Raw genomic sequence first — 19,319 nt, forward strand, 5'->3', positions numbered from 1 at the left:
GTGAATAGTTGAGTCAGTTTGCATGAAATAATAACTTCAAATCAATCTTTGCATAAAGAAGTTCTAAGTACATGACACTAAGTTCAAGTCTAAGTGAGTATTGCTTTTTTTGTTCCAATGTTAGTCAAAGACGGCTGATGATCTAGCTAGGTAGTTAATAGAGCTTTATTGAGATTGCAGCTTCATTCCCAAACAGATCATTTTAGCTGGCAGAGGTCCAGAGAAACAATCTAGATTATTATTAACTTTCTTAAATTCAGTGGTTTGGGCAAAGACATTAGAAGCATGCAGGTTACTGTTTCAGAGCTCCTTCTCCTGACTGAAAATACAAGTAGAAACTAAAGCACATACTAATTAATAACTAAAAGGCATTGTGTTGCAATATTAAAGCTTGCTTACTGTGGATCCAGCCCTATACAGTGTCTACTGAAAGGTTTTGTATGGCAGCATACTCACTTTAGATATTTGGTATCATGTCACAAATTGTAGCAAAATGCATAGAAATTTCCATAAAGTTGCAATTTTTTTGTTTGCAATTATCATGTTAAACTTGGAATGACTGATCCAGGAAAAGTTCCATGAAGTAACGAGTGTTGAGAGGTTAGACAGACCTTGCTGACAAGTTGACCAATGTGTGAAACAAGGGAATCACTGCATTAACACACACTTGGACAAACACACATACACCTACAAACACAGACAGCACCCCGTCTCACACAAATCTATGCACACACACACAAATGCACTTAAGTCAAGATTTATCACGCCCTTGTAGCTTTTAGCACACAGGCATGCTAACCAGCTCACAGCGATAAGACATTCTCTTGCTCTGCAGAAGTGTAAATGGATACATGGTGGAGAGACAGAGGACAGTGCCCCAAAGTCCTTTCTATAAAGCTGTGGCTAGCTATGACTAAATGTATGATCCACTGGCCACAGAGACTCACCATCCATAAATTCTGTGCATATGGATATCCTGTTCTCCACAAAAAAGGCACTGTAGAAAGTGATGATGTAGGGGGAATCACACTGCAAGAAAGGAAAGAGACAATTTTATTAGGAAATGTGCATCAAAATGTGGGGAAAGTGTGAAACTAAGAGTTAACTGTAGATGACACAACATCCATTTTTTAAATCATATTACATTACATTACAGCAGGCAAAAGGGACCAACTGAAACTTTGCCTTGTTGGATGAAATATATCTGAAATGTATCTGGAAATACATTCTCTTCTTTACGCATTTGAATTATCCAGCAACCTGTTTGTAAAGCTCTGCAGTAAAGTAAGTGATGAAATTTTGAACACAGTCAATGGCAAAGGCCTAGGTTGAATCTTGGTTGAAAATAATGGGAATTATCTTTTAAATGAATTAATGCAGATCTGATAAGATAATAAAACTCCACGGAGAAAAAGGGACATTTAGCAAAGAGGAACAGGTTAAATCAGTCAATGCTAACCTTGTAGAGAATCTCCAACTCCGACATGATCTGCTTCTGCAGCTCCACTGTGATGTCCAGAGGAATGACCTACAACGAAACACAGGTATACAAGGTATGGCCTTTAATTATGAAAACACCACCAAGTCCTGTCAGGTGAACCCTGCTGATGGTTCTGTACTGGGGTGACCTGCATTTTCTGGCATACAATCCAATCATCGCTAACAGGGTGAAGTGGATCAAAACTAACATAATGACATAATGACAGCTGAATTTTCCTGGAGTGCCACTAAAGTATTGCAGTTTTCAGGCACGGGGTTGTCATGAGAAAAGTGAGACGCATGAATGCCACTGTATACGGACGCACGTCTGCATTCATACGGAGCTTGTGCGCGTCTAGCCACATAGGAAGCATAAAGCAGGCGTCAGTAAAGCCTTTGTAATGATGCATATGCACTTCTTTGCTGATGAGAGCAAAGAAGTGCATGCCATGCCAGAGCTTTATCAAGAAATTAAATGATCAGAAATTATCCAATTGGTGTATTAATGGGAGATTCCGAGACAACAGCTGAGGTGGCAAGATCTGTTTCTGAGTGGAAAGCAAAATTACCAATCATCAATTTCTCTGCTGATATTGAATTTTTATGGTGGCATTTAAAATATTTTCTCAAACTGAAAACTGAATACTATAAGTGGTTGCCAAAAGTTGTAAAACTGATATTGCCAATTATGTAGTCATATGCATGTTACCATTAGGCATGTGGGGAAAATGGTAAGGTCGCATGAACTTCAAATAGAGAATTTAGTTTTGTGGTGTGAAAAGATGCAACAGGGATAGTAGTTAAAAACTGAGGTTAAAGCTGACACTACACAGCAGTTCTTCTCACCTTGACCGCTAAAACCCTCTTGCCAAGAAGATGGTACGCTCTAGAAGGAGAAAAAAGGAGAGAATATGAAACAAAACCATACACAAACTACAGTAGAGTACTTAATAACTTAATAACTTGCTTTTGAATGAAGAGGTCTGTTCATTATGTACTTTTCTATGATTAAAATAAAACGGAAATGTGAATGGGAATACCAAACAAAAGAAATGTTAAAAAATGTTCAACTGATGGGTAATGACAGAAATTCCACAGGTTGGTGACTTTCTGAAGGAACAGTGAATTCCCAATTAGCATGACAAAATGCTTCTGTCATTTCTCCTAAAGGTCAGAGGTCATCACCCAAAACCAGTCCAGTCAGCCCTATCACTAGTTCTTCCAGACAGGGTTTTGGGTTGCAGGTAAAGCAGCAGCCACAGACCGGCCCCATAATGATTTAATTATCAAACTCCTTAATGCCAAACGTCGGCTTTAGTTACAGCCCGTGAAGGTTAGTTTACGGCACCAGTGACAATACCCCGGGACCTCTCAACATACAATCCTCAAGGACAAATAATGTCCAACAGCTGTCAGGTGATGGGGATGAGGCGGGGGCAGTGTACGTCACACAGGCTGGTTTGCTCGCGAGCGGGCCTGGTAAATGCGATACCTGGCATCTCACCTGTCAGCGGGTCTTCCAGAGCGAATGTGTATGGTGCAAGGTGTGATTAATGTGTTTTAGATTGGGGTATCGTGTTGCTCTTCAGCCAGACACCTCTAAACTGGCCCAGGCCTTTAATTAATGACACCTATTAGCGCCATGTCTGGTAACTACCTACAGTTAGAACAAACACTGGTTCCTGATCGCGGCTATGTCATGCTGGACATGAGCTGTAGGTTAGACATCTTCTCTGACAATGGAATTTATGAACAGTCTCTTGAGGTCAATAGAAACTATAGATTGCTTGGGGAATTTTTAAGAGATATTTCACTTTAGAAGAACAGTGGCACTACCAACTGCCCCGGGGATTCATAGTAGCCATACATGTTGAGCTATATTAATTCTTCTGCTGTGCTGTTAATGTAACAAACCGTAACCCTTCTTCTGACTTATGTACAGTAGGCGATGATTTTTCTTTGCACCCCAAATGTTGTTGATAACACGTGCCGTCTTTTCTGTAAAAGGGCTCTGTGCACATAAGGCTGATGGCCTTGTTTCCGTTTTGATGTCTCTGTCTTCCTTTAAGCTACAATCAATATCAGTTAAGCATGACTGCCGCCTCTTAATTAAGATAAGATGAAGATGTTAATTGAGACAAGAGCGCAGGGGTAGACATGTTAAATACTGATTGGGCAGGTTCTGTGTGTAAGGCAGCTTGAAAAGAGATTAAAACAAGTCTTTGCCATGCTGAACAACTTCTAGCTCTCAATGAGAAATCCAAACTAATCCAGTAAGAAATATCCACCCTGTTGAATATGTTGGTGGCTCCACCAATTAAACACCACTGAAAGACACAAGGAGAGCAGCATATGTATGTATGGGACATTGTGTGCATGTGTATTGTATGTGTGTGTGTGTGTGTGTGTGTGCGCGCAATTATTGGGTGCATATTGCATGCATATTCTCAGCTTTCTGATGTCTGAGATCCTGAGGTTTGGATTGAGCAAGACAAGCCTCCCAAATACTTACATATCCTGCCTTTATCATTTACTTTCATTTGGCTCAGGTCCAAAGTGGTTTTCAAAAATATCTTATCTTTTTGCAGGTTGGTTTCTTAAATACGCCTTTGATAAGATAATCAATTAATCGATAAATATTAAATGATAAATGTGTCCACAGTATGCATATTTCTATAGTCTAAGACAACAAACTATAGATATCCAGGAAGATTCCAGCCATTCTGACTGTAAAAGAAAAAAGCTTCTAATTGTAAAAACTGTAATATAAAAAAGATAAAACTATGATATCCAAAAGTTGAAAATAATTAGGTTGGGGGGGCATATCTTAAGGCTAGAGATATGGAGTGACTGCTGCTTTATTCCCAGACTGTCCTTGACCACCTCAGGGCTGAGCCTCCCTGTATGAGTTACAGTGACAGGCTTGTGACAGCAGGAGAGAGGGGGACAAGGTTACATAGCCACCCCCCGCCACTTCCCCCTGATCTGACCCCAGTAAACGTGCCCCATTGCCTGGATCTTATTTACACTCCAGCTCGCGCTGTAATAAAAGCTCCATCATGCAGTATTCATAGGGCCTCTCTCCATGTCTCTGAAGTTGGGGCCGTGGGTTAGAGAGCCTGGCCTCCTGGATCAGGACTGCAGGAGTAGGTTTACAGTGCCACGTGGATGACGGGCTGCCTTTCTCTCTCCCTGACACTCTCACCTGAAATGGCTGTAATGGGCCTCCTCACTGACACAGACGGACACAAACATAAACACATATATACACAGACAGACATACACATATGCACACGCACACACACAAAGAAGGCTTGCCAAGTTCCCAGTGCATTACGAGCACTGAGGATGAGAGGCCCAAATAACATCTCAAAGGCTTGGAGAGGCTACTCTCTATTACATCTTATCATGTATTAGTAGGAAAAGCAAAAGGATATTATTGTGAGATGCACTATTTTGGTTATCCTCTTTGCAGCATGAACATGGTAGTCAAATCAAAAGAACTGTAGCGCAAAGACCCATCGACCAGGTCTGGTATCCGGCAGCCCCTCAACAGAGCATTTATAGTTCACCTGACAGTGGCAACTACATCAGTGCCAGGTTGCAGGTGGATCATCCAGGGCCGTACGAAGCTCAATAAGGTACATCTGTGCTTCAAACCAGCAAAATCCAGGGCCCAAGTACTGAAGAGAGGAAATTTGGCTGACAAGTTTAACTTCTCCCTAGAGAGCACTCTGATGCCATCCATCATGGAAAAACCTGAAGCCAGGGCAAGACCTGTGACTCCACACTAAAGGATATGGCATCAATCCAGGCAACTAGACAGGAGCAAGTCGTAGCTGGCAGCAGAGGAAAACTCAGGGCTGCCAGGCAAGTTCAAGGTCTGGATTTACCAGCATGCCATCCTCCCAGGAATCTCCTGTACCCCCTATGAGGTCCCACAATTGTCTGTCAAAGCTTTAAGAGGAAAATCAGCCACTGTCTCTTCCCTGGGAGGTTCACATGGAGGAGGCCAATATGAGGAGGAGGGCCAAGTATGAGGACATTGTGGATAAGCGCCGCAAGCGGAGGTGGTTTGTACAATGTGCATCTGTCAAGGTGAGCTATAAAAAGTTTGCAGGCCAGCCTCTATGCAGGGCCTACAGCCTCCTGTCTACAACAAGAGGGGGGTCAACAAAACCACCACAGAGCTGTTGAGAGGATCAAGAGGATGAATCTGTGGACTACGCATACCAAGAGACTGGTCACATTACACAAGCCAGAGACTGGTCAACCCCAGCTGGGTTACCAGGGTGAGGGTGTCTTATGCTGAAAGACCTGAAACACCTAGTGACCACAGGTTACATAAATGGCGACGTGCCCAAATACATCACAAGATATCTGTATAAACTGTTGGCCGATATTCCGTCTAGTTACCAGCCTCTGCTGAGGAAACCTGATTCCCCTTATCTGGCCTGTGCTTGAGGGCCGCTGTATCTGCAGACATGTGTATCATCCTACCGATTTCACAAATTAGATCTCCTGGTTAAACAAGTACGCTAACTGGTGATATCAGGTAAGTGAGTTTGACACACCTACCATGGCCTAAAATGAGTAATTGGAGAGTTTGACTAACTTCGAAAAATGGAAAGCTACTTAGAAAAGTTTCCAAATAATTAATGGAAATATTACCTCCCTTTACAACCCAAATGTGATGCCATTAGGCTAACTCACAAACAAATAAGCACAAGATAGAAATAGGCACATAAGATAAAGCCTTTCAAAGGTTTTGGATTTCATGCCACTGTAGATCATAAAAAGTGAAAAGACAGTTGAAGCAGGGAGGGTGGGTAAATGGGATGGAAGAGTGGACTGGTGAGAATAGAGTCAATGCAGAAGTAACATAGATCTTAAATACAGAGTGTGAGTGATCCCCCTCTTAACGGCCCACACATTTTGAGTATACATACAAGCAAAACTCATCAACCAATTAAACAGCCAAAGGGTTTCGGCCCTTCAACTTACAATATAATCAATGGGGTGAAAAAAAAAATCAATGGAGAAAATGGGCTGGAAGACTGAAGGAAAAGCCATGGGTGTTTAAGTGGATGTCACCATAGTCACAGCCATGTAAATGTGCTTGTTCTAATTGCGCTGCTGGATCCATGAGGCACGAAATAGCCTCTGTGTCCTTGTTATCGTATTTATAAGCCATAGAGTCTGTTAGATTGGTGGACAAGATGGACCTCAGAGAGAGTGTGTAATAAAAAACAAAGGCCGACATTGATGGATGGCTAGGTCACCGTGTGGCTATGGAAAGCTGAGGTGTTGGTAACATCCAATTGAGTCTAAATGGCTCTGGGTCATAAACGGGCTAAGAGGTTAAAAGGTGGGGAGCCTTTGGTGGTGCTTTTCACACGTGATAAGCCTCATATAAGCTGGACCAAAGGGTAGAGGCTGAAGAGGACAGAGAATTGGTTTCTAAAGAGGGGGGTTGTATTCACTACACATTAGACAACAGTGAAGGATTTCAATGGGGGTTTTAGATCAGAGGGGATACCAAATCATTGTGTCCTTGCATGTGTAGTGTTTGTGCGTGACTGATAATGGTAAGTGTTTGTGCTTGTGTGGGCACACGTGTGTGCATGTTCCACTATGTGTAGCTATGCGTGTGTGTGCATATGTATGTCATTGGGTTATCAACTCTTCATACTGTGACATATAATAACACTGGAACAGGACGCAAAGCCCAACAGAGGAGCGGACTGAATTACTTTTTTATATATATATATAAAAGAAGCAATTTAAAGTAATACCCAAGGTGCCTGGCTGGGTGGTAGGGAAAGGGCTAAAAACCCTTTGTGCATGTTTGATGGTCAAAGTGCTTGTGTTTTACATTAACCAAAAACTGTTTCATCTAGAGGTGATGTAGGACATATTAGAGAAGGCATCACCATGTCCCCATCTATTCATACATATACCCATACACTTATGGCCTATAACCTATACACCCTGCAGCCAAGAACTACAAAAAGTGAGGTCTCACATGACTACAATGAAATTATCTGTGAATAAAATGTTCATGCAGTGTACAGAGCAGCTCTTCTTTAATGTAACACAATGTATTATAATTATAGGTTTAAATAAGTTAAAGTACATCAATAATCCATCTAATAGTCTATAGGCATGCACAATCTATGCCAGTATTTTGAACATGTGACAGTAAAAAAACAGTAGTCAGTGCCAACAACTGGCTTTTTATACAATTTCAGGACCATTACAAACATCAAACAGGCATGTTTTTAGGTTTGTTGGGGAAAAAAAACGTCTTTCCTTTAACATCTTATCTTTCCTTTGAGCTTACTTACATTTCGGTAAGATGAACACACAGGTCACTGGAGCTGTTGGAAGCGACTATGACCCCATTCCCTCATCTATTTTTACCTACTCTTGCCTAAACTTTCTGGCTTTAGTGTGACCTCTAGGAATCTCTTAAAGGAAACCTCCACAACCTTAAAGGAACACGTCGCCATTTTTTAACCTTATCTCCATATATTGGTCCTCACTAATACATGCTGTGAGACGGCACCATGTCTGTCTACTCGCTCTGTGTCTCGGAGACAGGCTGTGGGAAGTCCAAAAATTCTTTAATGACTTTAATGCCCTTTGCAACAACATATCTATGTGAGAGTGGGTTCTCGGCCCTCACTAGCATGAACATTAAGTACAGGCACAGACTGTGTGTGGAAAATGATTTGAGACTGAAACTCTCTCCCATTCAACCCAACATTGCGGAGTTATGTGCTTCAAGTCAAGCACACCCCGTCACATTAGTCTGTGGTGAGAAGTCATTCATATTGTGCTTGAGCTGATGTGCATGTCACTTGTTTGAAATATGAGAGGGCTTTATACGAGGCTGAATAAACAAAATTGTTAATAACACTGTCATGTCTTCATATAGGCCTACTTTATGTTTGTTATACTTCCTTTTTGTAGCAGGCTTACAAACATGGCTGGGTTGAATGTTTGAGGGGGTACAGGACTTTAAAAAGTTTGGGAACCACTGGTCTACTCAAAGTGTTGTGGAGTGTATGCTTAGTGTATGATATTCATTTCAATTTTGTTTATAAAGAACCAGAACATTCTTGTGTTATTGCAGCGTACATGTTCTCTCAATTCATTATTTTATAGGTTTTTTTTACCATAAAGAACAGCTCTTTTGATATATTGGTATTCAATGGGTTCCCACTTCTCAGGCAAGATAGAAGTTGGGTCCTAATGCAAAACCAGTTGATAATCACTGATCTAAACATTCTGAGTAATCAGATTACTAATTACTAAATACGCTGGAGACAATTAGGCTAAGACTCTAAACCCCAAGCACATCTTCATCTAATGCCCTTTTATTTTGTCTCAGTGTGGAAACACAACCCAAAGGCCGGGGTCAGCACTGAAGGAAAGGGCCAGTGGACTGAGGTGATCTGTTCCACCTGGACTCTTCACATCTACATCCTTTTATGCGCCTGATTGGATAATCTCAGCTTCCTGTCCAGACATTTTAGGGAAATGCCACCATGATGAGGCTCTTGTAAACAAGTGGCTGTATACTTCTGTTGATGTAGTTATTTTTTTGACCCCTCCACTTCTCCTCAGGAAGTGAATTTCCTCTTGCCACGTCACCTTGTAAAGAGGAATTTGTTCTTAAAGGACTGTCTGGTTAAATGAAGGCAAAAAAAGAGCTAGAATTGTGTTGCTTATGCTGTGCCTTGTCTTGTCTTCTAATAGATTAAAGAATACTTTTATTGTTTGTTCATGGCTACAGCTGTTCATCAGGTCGCTTTATCAACCTTATAGTCATGATGGAGAGAGAATTGAGAGCTTTCATGCGGCATATTAAGGCGTAGTCTACATCTATAAAGCTTAATAAAACTGACTGAAAATTAAAAATTTAAATTAAGCACATGAAATATTGCAAGTGATTGTTCCCTTCCTTGAATCGCAACCTTATTGTGGTGTTGGGAACCTTGTGCTCCTGGTAGGGACACCCAAGTCAAACTGGTCTCAGGCAAGGGGCAAGACAAATAGCGATTCAAGAAGTCGCCAATGAATGGTTCAACAAGACCTAGGAGAGCCTCACCCGGAATAGAGACACTGGGGCACACTCCTGCAGCCAGGCCCGGGAGTGGTGCTCGCGTCGGACTGTCTGCCCGACCAAGGGCAGGGGTGGACCAGACCTAGGTGTCATGGACCTTGGCAACAGAAACTGGCTCTTGGAATGTGGATCAAAACCTCTGTAGGTGTGAAAGGTTGAGAGGTACCAACTAGATACAGTTGGGCTGACCTCCATGCATAGGGTTGGCTCTGGAACCAAACTCCTTAATAGGGGTGGTCTTTCTCCTACTCAGGAGTTGTCCAGGGTGAGAGGCACTAAGCGGGGTTAGGGATACGTGGAGGGGTATGATTAGGAGGAATGGCCTCCATGATCTGAACCGGACCTCTGCGCTAGTCATGGATTGTCAATAACAAAGACCATGTTAGAACATAAGGAGGTTAAGTGTACATGGTATAGGAACACCTTGGGCCAAAGGTCGATGATCAACTTTGCAGTCGTTTCATCAGACCTGAGGCCATATATTGTGGACACTTCGGTGAAAAGAAGGGCTGAGCTGTCACCAATAATGGTGGATCAGATAACCAGGAGGTTGCCAGACCGGCCTGGTAAGCCCAAAATTGTAGTAAGGGGTTGGTGGGAACGCCTGGTGGAGGACTCTGTCCAGAATGATTTCAGCTTTCACCTCCGAGCAAGTATCCTGGTGGATGTTGGGGATATGAAGATGAAATGGACCCTGTTCAAAACCTCTGTTTGCAGAATTCATGGACAGAACATCACAGGAGTGTCCGGTTTGGTGACATTAGGGTGGTGTTCTGCTGTTTGCAGATATTGTCGTCCTACTGGCTTCATCACACTGTGATCTCCAATGCGCACTGGAGCGGTGTGTGGCTGATCGTGACGTGGTCGGGATGAGGAAGGTGGCTTGACCCATCTAGGTGAGGGGTAAGCAGCTGCCCCAAGGGGAGGAGTTCAGGGATCTTGGGGTCTTATTCATGAGTGAGTGTAAGAAGGATTGTGAGATTGACTGCCAGTTTTGGGCATCGGGTGCAGTATGACGACGTTGTACTGGACTGTGGTGGTGAAGAGAGAGCTGAGCCATAAAGCAGAGCGCTCGATTTACCGGTTGATCTTCGTCCTGACCCCCACCTATGGCCACAAGCTCTAGGTACTGATCAAAAGAATGAGATTGTGATACAAGCAGACAAAAATCAGGAAAAATTAGGATTCTGTGCATGGTGGCTGGCCTCACTCTTTGTGATATGAGTGAGGAGCTTAGCGATCTGGGAGGACCTCTGTGTCGAGCCGTTGCTTTTCTAGATTTAGAGAAGCCAGTTGAGATGCTTCTGGCACTCTGTAAGGGCAGTACTGTCCCGGATAAGCGCCTAGAAAATTGATGGATGGGTGCTTGTATGTTAATAAAAATGTACATGAGACAAAATAGTTCACATCCCAAAAATAACATGAACTGGGCAGGCAAGAATTAAAAAAAAAAAAAAAAATCAAATCAGCAGGTTTTTTTACCCTCTCCTCCCAACCATAAAAAATTCTGCGCCAAAGCATATGGATTTTCTGCTGAGCTCAATTGACTGCGAAGTTGTTGGGCTTGCAATATCGGCCTTCCCCAGTGCAGTGTAACCATTTCTAGTGCCTATCTGATCGGCAATCTCTTTCTCCTACTACTATGAGAGATTGGCTGTTAATGAAACTATCTCATCGTGATAAAACACTAAAAGGCAGTAGGAGAAAAAAGGGAGACAATAAGAGACTGTCCTTTCAAAAGAATAAAAGTGGATTTGCTAGATAGGAAATTTACTGGGGTTGCCGGGGAATGTGAGAGACAGACCACTCTGTCAAGTCAAGGTTAGTCTGAGCAGTGATCAATACTTCAATCTCAATAAAACAGTTCAATAGTAGTGGATTGATGGGAGGGAGGACAACATTGGGTGGGGAATAGGGGGATAAAAGCAGCAACTCAAATGCCAACCTTGTCATAATGTTAGCAGGGCAGTAATACATCAGTCTAGCCAGAGATGAGGGAACTCTTCTATCTATTGTGGCAGGTAATGTGCTGTACTGTAGACCGATTAAGCCAATTGCTCTCATACCTTACAGCCCCAAATCAATATCATATATGTTGGCAACCTTCAGATCAGAATAAATAAATAAAGGCGTAGACACAAACTGGCCTGATGGATGTCACAACAAACAGTGAGAGATTTATGGACAGATGGAGGGGGGGGGGCAGTGAAAAATTGAGAACCCTCACCAGACACCCACTGTAGAGGCACGAGTGTAACGTTTGTCATAAAAAGTGAGCATAAAACAGATGAAAAGTCAAGCATTATATCACATCCTCATCAGTTCAAAACTGGCAACTCACAGACATTGTTCCTCGACACTGTGCAACTGCTGCAACATCACTAAATTCATCATTCCCACCATCTCACTTGAATCAGCAAGCATCTTTTTCAGTGTCACTAACCGCTATTGTGCTGTGGCCTTGTAATGTTGGTGCCTGAATGTAAGAGCCAGCAAACACTTACTTGTACACTGTGCCTCCATTTCCATGGCCGAGTTGTTCTTGGTAGTGGATATCTTGAGCATTTATCTAAAGGGCAAAAAACACAAACAGGTATATAGCAGTGCTATTGAGTTGGTAGAGATGCCAAAACATGAGAAGACATGGAGCCAATGAAGGTTATGTGTAACTACGCAGGTGTGAGCATGAAAGAGAGAGAGAGAGAGAGAGAGAGAGAGAGAGAGAGAGAGAGAGAGAGAGAGAGAGAGAGAACTAAATGTTACTGGAGGCTATAAACAAGACAGGCGTTCAGGTCATTCCAAGTTCAGCAACAGAAGGAGAGAAAACAGGGAGAGAGAGAGAGAGAGAGAGAGAGAGAGAGAGAGAAAGAGAGAGAGAGGAGGAGGAGAGGAGATCAATACAACATTTGCTGTCCAATTTATAAAAGGACATTGTGCTTGGGTGAGGGGGGAGGTGAGTGATGTAGAGTTTAATGACGATTTGTTTGCTGTCGTCGTTCCATTCCACTTTGATAAAAGGTGTCAGAAGGGGGTAATATAACGTGGCCCCAGCTGACATGGGGGGGCTGGGGAAAAGTTTCCTCCTCTCTCTCTGTCTGTTTCTCCACAGGGGTTTACTACACACATGTCCAAATTTCCTTGTTGGTCAATGAAATTCCTTTAAAATGAGCACTCATATAATAATCTGGTTGTGATTTAGTTAGACCACATCTGAAAATACCTCCAATACCAGTCAACAGAATGAGAATTGGAGAATACAGATCCCACTTAAAGTCTAACAATGGAGTGAAGAGTATTGGATCAGCAAAATTACTAAAGCTTGAGTGGGTAATGCAGAGTTTGTGACGTATCAGTCTATTGCAATGTGCATGTCAGTGGGGATTGTGGGGATAATTAGAAAAAAAAAAGATGAGAATTGAGGAAAACATTTTCTACAGTCACTACTACTAGAGCCATGCAACTACACGTATCTTTGCATGGTTACAAGCTCAACTGACATTAAGTCAGACAAAACCCCTGCCTTATTTTGCTCCACAGTCTTCCCCTGTTTTGGCAGACTGTCTCCATTATGAAGATGGTTTATAACTAAACTAAACCGGACAGGTAATGATACATTATTTTCACAAAATTTTGCAGTGGTGGGCTTAATTTAACACCAGATAGATGGAGGTTGAGTTTGTCAAGTTGAATTTAAGAGTGTGGATTACTATGACACCGCAATAAGTAGCACTAATACGCAAGTGAAATATTCCTCTGTCAATACCCACTTCAAAATAGACTAACATACTCAGTACTACGGGTTGAAAAATATTTTTTTAAGGTATCAGAAAGCCTGAATTCTATATTTCAAATCAAACTGTAAAATAATTCCGCCAAGTAAAAAAGTAGTTACATTTCAACTATAAATGTTGACAATGACTGGCCTAACTACTATGCCACCCTGCCTGTTCTGGTTGTAAATAGTAATGTAATCTGCTTGGCTAGGGCTGGTAGATCACCCCAAGGTAGTCAAGGAGAAATGAGATCTTATGCTGTAAAAGGTTGCCCACCCCTGCCCTGCAGCTTAAGTAAAAGCCCTTTTTATGAATCCTTGCTCTTATAAAAAGATGTATTGCAGGCTCTCCTATGCTTTGTCCCTTAATCGCCCGCCTTGCTCTTCACACCATTCACCCTTTCCATTTAGACGGGACAGAAAGCGATCAAACAAACATTTGCATCTCACAACCTGTGTGGATCTGTGTGTGTGTGTGTGTGTGTGTGTGTGTGTGTGTGTGTGTGTGGTGAGGCCGCTGGCTAACAGTGCCTTGTCAATAAGCCAGTTTGTGTGGGCAGATGCTTGTTTGTAATGTGGCTGATATGATATCAATGTGTGGCTGCCAAAATTCATTTTGTACAGACAGGGAGAGACAGGCAACACTAGGGGATAAATACCCCCCTAGCACACATGCAAGCACACACACACACACACACACACGCACACACGCACACACACACACACACACACACACACACCTTTCCCTCCAATTCACCTCAATTGATTTGATAACATGGTGGGAGGAGGGGGGTTAAAGCGAATGAGAAGAGACAGATGAAGGAATGGAGGAGGAGGGAGACAACAGCTCTATTAGTTCACTGTGTTACAGAAGAAACCTGAGAGGCCGCTGGCTTAATTGTCTCCCTGACACGCTAGCCACAGTGTGTGTGTGTGTGTGTGTGTGTGTGTGTGTGTGTGTGTGTGTGTGTCTGCCTGTGTCTATGAGTGAGAATGACTAGGACTTAAGAACCCACAGACCTCCTGCTCCCAGTGCGGCCCTGTGATCCACACCACAGTGCAAAGAGACAATGACTGACTATACACACTGGATAACATGCCCACAGTTGGCAGCAGAGGAAATCAATGGAGGAGCCACTCACTAGTAAGAATATGCCTTGCTCTGGTCAAAGGAAACTGGGTGTGACAGGAGGGGCAGTGAGAAGACAGTGGCGCATTTCCACATAAACCAAAAGACAGGCTCTCAAAGTGAATGCCTCACCTGTCCGTTTGTCAAGATCCTCTTCAGCTCAGCAGATGACTTCTTTAAGCTGGAGCAGGGAAAACAGCAGTTACATTGACTTATAAGTGAAACATCGCATCTTTCTATCCATCTATCCCCCAACCAAATGAACTTTATTCCAGGCTGCGTAACGTCCTCCTCATGCCCCAGCAAGCTCACCTGTTGTTGGCTATGGGGTCTGGGACAGCGTGGGCGCAGTCATTGGCTGGGTTAGGTCTTGTATTCACCTGAGGGTGTGCGCACACACACAAATGCCCACGCACACACACGCGCGCACACACACACACTTATTTAGTGGTCAAGGCCAAAAGACAGACAGACAGACAGACATATGGCCAGACCCCCTAATGAACAAGAACAAAACACAACCTCTCAGTTCAGGCTGGAGGTTAATTGGCTTTCGTGAGAGAGAGAAGGGAGGGAGGGAAAGAAGAATGAGAGAGGAGGTGTAGAGGTAGAGGGGAAAGGCTGACAGACAGGAGAGGGAAGCGGGGTGAGGGGAGGAGAAGAGAGGAGAGGAAAAGAGGACCAAAAATGAGGTTTCATGAAGGTAATATGGGCTAACACTAGAGGGAGAAAGACTGATAAAAGGGAATGGGAGGAAAAGATGGAGAAGATGAACTTAAGGCACATCAATAAAAAAAACAAACACATATCAAAAGCACGCCTCACTAGGGACACTGTCCTTTGCATCCATTCAACTGCATCTATGTTTACTCCAAAGACCTCTATACTCAACCCAGATATTGAACAAAGAGAAGCAATAAGACACTGTAAGGGAGATACTAAAAATAACTCATTTAATTGAGGTCAAAAGGCCGGTGTGTTGGGTCCACTAAGGCACAGAGATCCTCTCTTTAATTAGTGCCCAGGAAGACCTAATTTAAATGGAGCGCAAGACTCCCCTCAGCCAATTACTTTTATATTAAAACAGGAGAAAAGAGGGGAAAGATTACTAAAGGACCAAAGGTTTTTGGAAAACATCATCTTCTCAAAACAGACCCTTGACCTTAAAAAAAGATTGATGCAGTTCAGCAGTTGTTACCAAAGCTCCTCGGAGGATACATTAAATAAAGCAGTATTTGGGGGGAGATTTTATTATTGAAATGGAGATGAATGTAATATGAATCATCTGGAGAGGTGTCAAGCCAGTTAACCCATGGTAATTAGCAACGGGTTTCAACAGCAACATATGCCCGACATAAAGTGGGAAGGTCTGGGAACAGCCATTTCTGTATGGAGGGGGGGCTTGTAATGACAATTTCATGGTTGAGCAAAGACGCCTTCTTCCTGCTTGACTTAGTTTGGTCTAACCAACCCTGATGCTCTTCCTATCAGATGTATGGAATGAGAGGATCATAATACTCTGGGGGGGGTCGGGGTTTGAGTATAACACCCTTGCTCTTAAATGACTATCCCAGCATAACCAAATGAACACAGAGAGAGAGAGAAAGGGAGGGAGAGACAGAAGCTCCACGACAACCACAGCCAGCCATCTACATACATAAATATAGACGAGGGGAGCGAGAGAATGAGCGAAAGAAAAGGAGAGCCTTGACTTCAACTGACATTTCAATAAGTGGAACACAGCGTTACCAATCCATTTGCCTCAACTTTTTTTTCACCCCCCCTCGCTCTCTGTGTAAGGCAGCTGAAACAATTATTGAGATAGGTACCTTCAGGCCATGTATGTTCCGGATCCCTGGAGTCTTGCCGGCTGAAACAGTAATTGACTAGATTGTAGAACACATCACTGGGCCATTTACAAATGTGCTGAAAAGGAATCAGTTCTTTAAAGGAAAAAAAAAAAAAAAAAAAAGAAATGAAATGAAATGAGGGTGACTCTGAAATTAGTTGCAGAGGAGAGAGTGATTGAGATGTTGGCCTCTTGAGACCGCAGTAGTGGGAAGGAGGGGGAGAGAGAGAGAGAGAGAGAGAGAGGGAAAGAGAGAGAGAAAGAGAAGGAGAGTGAGAGTGAGAGAGAGAGAGAGACAGTAAAAATGTCGTCGCTTTGCTCTTGGCAGCTATTTTCATGTGTAACTTTAAGTGTAGACAAAAACATATGTAGATACTTCAAGGAAAAGGTATGAAGTGAGAATGCACTCATGCTGTAGCTCATGACGAGCTACAGGAGGAACCATGTCAGAGACTGAGAGACTCTCTCCCATCTGGGCAAGGTTCAGCCAACACAGGTTTGTAGTTTCTGTGCCCTTGGAACTAAAAAGATTGTACTAAATAATCATCAGTGTCAACACTCAATTGAATGAGCCATTTCTTTTTCAAGAGGCTGCATTGTTACTCCTAGCAACCCTAAACTCCAGTTCTCCTGTTGTCATTGAACGTGACACAGCTGATTCAGTCCAATTCCCTACAATAGATTTTGACTGGGACAGTGTAAATATTTTCATGTGAAAATGTACATTTTCTTTTAAATAATGGTAATTTTGACTAATTAGAGATAACCATGCATGGCAGCACAGTTGGATCATCTGAGTAATTGCAGAAATTATTATTTGTTCCCCGGCTTTAGGTTAGTTCTTGCAAGTTCACTATTGATTTGCATATTAAAGAGTTTAAGGTCCATATTCTCTGCAACCCACAGACAAATGTGAGCGATGGTGAAACTGTTCAACTTTAGTAAATGACGCATTTTGTTAAATCTCGATGGTTGGTTAACAAGATGTGTTATGATGATATGAAAATAACAGGCATTTAACATTAACTTTTCTATGGCTTTAACAGTAATGTGTTTGGACAATTAAGAATTATACATTGTCAAACACAAACACACCCATGTGCAAATGCCAATGTACATGCAGTCACTCCATACCTCGTGGAAATATCTGGAGAGGGTCTGGCAGGAGTCCATTCATCCGTTGTTCATTCACTGTGTTGCAGTACTGAAGGGAAAAAGAAAGAGGAGCAAATAGTTAAGAGCAATGGATGTTCCTGGTGATTATAACAAAAACAAAAATTATGACACAAACATACAATTTCAGATGGCATCTAAGCCAGTGTACAAATATAGCATGACTTGAAGTCTGCATGACAAAAAACAATCCAATGTATTGATAAATTTGCAAATCAACTATGCACATCATCCACACATTTTAATGGGTCTATTACACACAAAAATCAGCAGTATATTTAAATGACGTCAGAATTAATCCAGAGCGTTCCCAAAAATGAGAGCATGCTGTGTTGCAATCTGTTGCCGGTGAGGACCAATGCCCTGTGGGCTTGTTCTAGAGGAGTGTAGCATTAACCCTTTTCTCCTCCAGGTCAACAGCTCACCAAACACTCATACCCTATAGGACTAACACGTGCACACACACTTTGGAGCCTTTCAGACACTTGCCAAGGCAACATAACAATTGATGTTTCAGTTAACCAAACCATCTGTTAAATCGTGTGTTGTGCATGTGTGTTTATGTCCCCTCCTCTTTGTAGGCTAGAAACCAACAAAAATTAACATAGAGACCTTACCCCAGATGGACACTTGCAAAGGTGTAGGCTACATGTGTTTGTGTAATCTAGTTTATAAGTACACATGTGCTCATTGTGTCTTGTCATTTGTAATCCAGTATGAACTACTAAGTCATATTAGATCACACAGAAATGTAAATTTGCTCTCTCATTGTTGGGGAGGGAGGGAGGGAGGGAGGGAGGACGATGGGACCAGCTTGGACGGGAATGGATCAGAATGGCTACCCAAGTGGCACAGCTGTTATTAAAAGGCCTATTTATCACTGTCAGATCCCTCCTCGCTCCCAGCCCTCTGCTTTTGCCCTCCAGCATTCTCACTAGGCCACATATGAACAATGGGCCTAACACCAAAAACGTGTTGTGTGTGTTGGGGGGGGTGGGCTTCACGTACCTTTAATTTTCCGCTCAGCTAGCTTATTGATTAAGGCTGCAATTACCACCTAATCTGTAGTGGGTGTATTATTAAAAGACATTCTCCTTTGTTGGCCAATAACTAAACAGTGTCCGATCCCAAATACCATCGCTCAGCCTTAAGGGACAAGTGGGAAAGGGAGAGGAGAGAGTGGGTCTCATCATCATTAGCAGACTGAGGGGAAATGGGAGTAAGAACGGTGGAATTAGAGCCGCTACCTCCAGGGGGAGCTGAGTGAGGAACGGATGAGGTCACATGTTTTTTTTTAGCACCTGACACAGGCCAGTCTTTAACTTTCAACAGGGGCGTCTGTCTTTCAAGGTGTCGAACAATGATTAGAGATGCCTGGAAGACTGGTGGGTCTCACAGGAGCATGTAGCAATCAATGTTCTCGGGGATGGTGGGTAGTTTTTACAATAAATGCCCTCTGCAGACTGATGTTAATTAAGTGTTGAATTTGAGCATTAATTTTGCTCTGCAATAAGTAGCATGAATTGTTTCCAGGCAACATAAACGAGTGGTGTTGATTAAAAAAATAAAACTGGCAGTATACTTAAAGTCTGCTCATCAACTTATTGACTGATTATCATCACAAAAAAACTAAACGAATGGTCTGCTTGCCGTCTCAGTGGGAAGCTGTTCAAACTAGCGACGGGACAAAGATGGGCCGTCACACATTAAGACGAGGGATCACACACTACCTAATTTTATCAATAAGAAACTTTTTCCCCATTTGTCCAGAACAATTCACTGTAAA

At 42.6% G+C, this 19,319-nt stretch overlaps 1 protein-coding gene across 1 annotated transcript in view; it reads right to left on the reverse strand.

Moving 5' to 3' along the window:
- The window catches only part of map2k5 (mitogen-activated protein kinase kinase 5), a 65,726-nt gene that overhangs the window by 38,485 nt on the left and 7,922 nt on the right, over positions 1–19,319 (reverse strand). Inside the window, exons 4-11 of the mRNA XM_078282858.1 lie at positions 17,495–17,564; positions 16,341–16,381; positions 14,824–14,891; positions 14,644–14,692; positions 12,115–12,179; positions 2,326–2,365; positions 1,460–1,528; positions 948–1,029 (exon numbers count right to left, since the gene is read on the reverse strand). Of these exons, the coding sequence (XP_078138984.1) occupies positions 948–1,029; positions 1,460–1,528; positions 2,326–2,365; positions 12,115–12,179; positions 14,644–14,692; positions 14,824–14,891; positions 16,341–16,381; positions 17,495–17,564 (484 nt within the window). The remainder of the gene's footprint in view (positions 1–947; positions 1,030–1,459; positions 1,529–2,325; positions 2,366–12,114; positions 12,180–14,643; positions 14,693–14,823; positions 14,892–16,340; positions 16,382–17,494; positions 17,565–19,319) is intronic.

Source organism: Centroberyx gerrardi, chromosome 1, assembly GCF_048128805.1.
Source record: "Centroberyx gerrardi isolate f3 chromosome 1, fCenGer3.hap1.cur.20231027, whole genome shotgun sequence".
Classification (NCBI taxonomy): domain Eukaryota; kingdom Metazoa; phylum Chordata; class Actinopteri; order Beryciformes; family Berycidae; genus Centroberyx; species Centroberyx gerrardi.